Consider the following 4,452-nt stretch of genomic DNA (forward strand, 5'->3'; position numbering starts at 1 on the left):
CTCTACCCACTGAGCTAACCGGGAACCCTCGGTCTGTATTTCTTGCCTGAGCGTCAGCGTCCAGAGTTACGATCAGCTGATGAACCTCTGAGTGAACAGCTGTAATGTCGGCAGAATGGTGGTGGGACTGTTGGGATTGTTTGTTGTGTCCACTGCTCATTGGTCTGTTGATGGACTCATGAAAGTTGTCCCCTCCAAGGCGACAGCATTTCTGGCCCCTGTCCTTGGCAGCGACATCAGTTGATGAACTCGGCGGACAAGGTGTGGGTGCAGCGGGCAGAGCGTACCTTCAGCTCATGGTAGCACTGGACAAAGCTGTGGTAGATGAAGGTAATGGGCAGTGCCAGTAGCACGATGCCGCTCACTACACAGAGGCCACCCAGCACGCGGCCCGCCACTGTCACTGGATACATGTCTCCGTACCCCACTGTTGTCATGGAGATGATGACCCACCAGCAGGCAGCGGGGATGCTGGCATAGTCCTGGTTTCCGGCCTCCAGGTCCAGGCCATGCTCCAGCAGCTGGGCCAGCGCACTGAAGATCGCCATAGCAACGCAGATAAAGATCAGTAGCATCATCATCTCGCGGTAGCAGCGTCGTAGCGTCAGGCCCAGCGTCTGCAGACCGAGGAAGTGACGCGCCAGCTTAATCACCCAGAAGATTCGCATAATGCGCAGGACGCGCAGTGTGACGCCAGCCCGCTGCAGCTGCGAGTTCTCCCCCGTCAGGATCGTCATGGTAACGGAGACGTAGTATGGCGTAATGGCCAGCAGGTCGATGATGTTCAGAGGACGACAGACAAACTCACATTTATCCCGAGACACAAGGAAACGGACGATACACTCTGCTGTGAACCAACCGATACACACCGCCTCAATGATCCTGCAGCAGGGATCAATCAGAGAGAGACAGAATCAGAGTTATGGATGAACAAGATGGTCCAATCAAAGGTGATCCATGTTGTGCCTATTTAATTTTAAGTTAGACATGAACAATGTATATTATCACAGTCTGAATCAAATGTTACCAATGAGCACATATTGAAACATATAACCAGAGTATATATAAGTATATACATATATATGTATGTATGCACCACAGTCTATGTCTTCAGGTGGTCTCAGCGTCCTACCTGTGCTGGTCCAGGGTCTCGGCAGTCTTCCAGTCCGGTAAGGTGCTGGCACACAGCATCACCATGGAGATGACCACAAACAGTACTGACACTGAGGCAAGGATCTGTGCCGCAAGCGAAGACGTGGGCTCCTCGAACGTCCTCCTCATCCTCTCTAGCCAGCGGCTCTGGGGCTCCTTGTGGCCCCGTGGCTCCTCTTCAGGGAAGAAGTGGACGAAGCAGTCGGACATGCGGTCATCGAGGCGTCGCTGGCAGCACGGTTGCAGGTCGGCACTCTCCAGGCCCCAGTACAGCATCTCGTTATAGAAAGACAACTCGCACATGTGCGGCACAAAACGCAGCTTCCCATGCTGCACATACAGCATTATGAAGCTGAAGGCCTCCGAGTGCCGGTCAAAAAAAAACTCGTTCCTGTCGCGGTCGTAGTCATCGCAGAGCTCCAGCAGCTCGCTTTCTGACACGCAGTGATGCAGCCGGCTAAGTCTGCTGAGAGGGAGGCGCTTCATCAGCTCCGCTGAGAAAGAGAACCTACGACCACCGACATTCAGGGTGCAAAGACTGTTTCCAAACTTCATCTTATTTCAATTAAAACCTAGACTGATTCCAGACTTCCTCACCAGTTTGCAATAAGAACCAACAGACCCACAGAGGATCTCCACTCAGTTTTCACACACTCTGACTTTAGAATGCTGTTTGTTGATTTCAGCTCAGCATTCACTACAATTAAAAAGACACAGCAGGTTTATCAGAACATAGATCGCTGTTCTGCTTTTAAAACATTGATTGTTTCCAGACTTTGTCAAAAGTTGAGCTGCTTCCAAACTTATTTTTTCTTTCAGACTTTTTCTTCTCTCTCAAACAATAGCTCTTCATTCTCATCAGATTTTCTTCTTTCCTTCAGTGCTTGAATGAAATTAAAAATGTTGAGTGTTATTTTGGTCTTGACGATCTACTGGCTCACATTGATGTGATCATTCTCTCTCTCACTCCATTATTATATTTAGACACATTTTCTAGTCAAACAAATAATACACTGAATCAGTTTTAGAAGAAATAACAGAATCACATTTAAGATTGAAAACTCACCAAATTTTAGCATCGAAGCTGAAGCAGAGACAAGTCGGTATAAATTTTCTGAGACTGAAGAGAAGCAGCAGCACATCCTCCTCTTCCTCCACCTTCATCCTCTTCCTCCTGTCTGAGAGGAGGAAGATCAGAGTCGATGATTCAAACAACACTCATTCTAAGCTGCAGAGAATCTGAACCTCCACAAACCTGAGAGTGAGAAGAGACACTCCTCCTCCTCCTCCTCCTCCTCCTCCTACTTTTACTGTTTTTCTTTATCCTCCTCTTCCTCACCCCTTTTCTTATTCTTTCTCCTTTTTCTCATACTGGTCTACATTTTATTCTTCCTCCTCCTCTTCTTCAGATCTGATCCATCATCACCCAGAATTAAACATTGAATTCATGTTAATTTCATGTTTCAGTGAACATCAAAAGCAGATTATATGTAATATAATTATATATATAATATATATAATAATGAGTCAGACTTTATTAATTCATTAACAACCCGCAGAGGAATGGCTCCCCCTGCTGGATGAGGAAGGAAGAAACTCATTCTCTCTTTATTTGTGTCTCTTCTTTTTATTCAGTAAGGACTAAATGGTCTTGATTTGACCATTTGATCCTTACTGAATCAATCTTTACTTGTCAGTCAATATTCTACAATATCAATGTTTTTCTTCTTTCGTTTAATAATTTATATTAACAGAAAACTATAATTCACACACCAAATGTATCATTGGCACCAGTTTTAAATTATTTAAATGTCCATTTAGTTGATTCAATTCAATTCAATTCAATTTTATTTGTATAGCGCCAATTCATAACAACAGTTATCTCAGGACACTTTTCAAATAGAGCAGGTCTAGACCAAACTCCTTTTAACATGTCATGAAAGAGTGCAGTCTGACTGGTTGCACTAAAGTTCTTGTTGCATGTTGTTGGTAGAATACCATTGTTACCTTCGATGTTGAATTAGAAGTTCATTATTGAAACACCTTGAACATTTAAAGTGTGGTCAATCATACTATGTATTGATCACAATCAGACCTCAAACTGCTGCTCACAACTTTACCATCAGTAATACAATATGCACATTTCAAATACTGGATAAATGAAACTTAATTAGGTGTTCAGTCACACAGTAGCAGTAATTTGGAAATCCCATCTTTATCTTGCTTTCTACAAATTTTAAATACTTTAGAAATGAGAAAAAATGACCAAGGCTTGCTCAGCTCCTATAGGAGCACAGAGCAAAAAGGGGCGGGACTTAGGACAAGTTCACTGTAACATTGTGGTGAAATAATTAATACAATTTAAATTTGATTTCTCTGATTATCTGAATGTTATTTCAGACTGTTCACAAACATTTTAAATCAGCAGCTTGCTGAAGTCACAGTGGAAATGATCAATAACCATTGTTACGTCGCTCTCTCTCAAGTGTTGAATTGAATTCGTTTCTACACAGACCGGCTGAGGACCGAACAAAGCTGCACTCTGATGAAGTTCATGGATTAAGGTTCAGTAAGTGCTCTGATTGGTTGAAATGGTTTCTGATTACAGTGACATCACTGATTGTTTGTTTGAATTGAGTGTAATTCTGAAAAACCAAAATCCAGCGAGCACCACCAGCGAGCGCCGCCACAACATTTTACGGTTGTGCGGATTGCACTTGTTCTACATACTGTAAAATAACAGAAAATAACTGACTGAATTTCTTTAATTAAAAACAGTACAAATGTGGAAACAATGTATTGACCTATAAATACAGGTTTTAATCTGAGATTTTAAAAGTCATAAAACAGTTTTCAGTGATAAAAACTGTATTTTGATTTGACGGCGTTCACTGAAAAATCGACAACGAGAACAACTCTTTAACTAAAGGTTTTTTAACTTGTCATCAGTTGTGGAACGCAGGAGAACCAGTTTTCAGGTGTCAGTTGCTAGCTGCTGGTCTGAGGAGAGGAGGAGGAAAAGAGGGGAGGGGGAGAGGATGGAGGGAGTAGAGGAGGAAAAGAGGAGCAGACAGGAGTCATAAAACAGTTAAACCGATGACTCTTCACTGTACTCTAGTGGTCACAGTGAGTAACTACAACACCTCCTCCAACTGATGCATACAGGTTCTCCACTTTCACTGAATCATCCAAATGTCAGGATGAAAGATGGCTGCCATCAGCTCCATGAGGCCTTCTAGTGGACTGCTGGCAATTACAAACCACTAGGGGTGTAACAAAAACCGATTTGAATCGGAAAAT

At 43.2% G+C, this 4,452-nt stretch overlaps 1 protein-coding gene across 1 annotated transcript; it reads right to left on the reverse strand.

Moving 5' to 3' along the window:
- Positions 1-236: 236 nt before the first annotated feature.
- On the reverse strand, positions 237-1,707 carry LOC118329724 (potassium voltage-gated channel subfamily G member 3-like). Its single transcript, XM_035663984.1, has 2 exons — positions 1,133-1,707; positions 237-882 (listed from the first exon to the last, which is right to left on the reverse strand). The coding sequence occupies exons 1-2, from the start codon at positions 1,705-1,707 to the stop codon at positions 237-239; spliced, it is 1,221 nt and encodes a 406-aa protein (XP_035519877.1).
- Between the last annotated feature and the right edge of the window lie 2,745 nt (positions 1,708-4,452).

The sequence above is a fragment of the Morone saxatilis genome, unplaced genomic scaffold, assembly GCF_004916995.1.
Source record: "Morone saxatilis isolate NCDOM2014 unplaced genomic scaffold, NCSU_SB_2.0 Contig19, whole genome shotgun sequence".
In the NCBI taxonomy this organism is placed as follows: domain Eukaryota; kingdom Metazoa; phylum Chordata; class Actinopteri; family Moronidae; genus Morone; species Morone saxatilis.

Bases quoted from the DNA above. Each gene is read 5' to 3' on its own strand.
- LOC118329724 (XM_035663984.1), bottom strand. From the start codon at position 1,707: ATGAAGTTTGGAAACAGTCTTTGCACCCTGAATGTCGGTGGTCGTAGG. The intron at 883-1,132 runs GTAGGACGCTGA...TCCCTGCTGCAG, and splicing joins GAGACCCTGGACCAGCACAG to GATCATTGAGGCGGTGTGTA.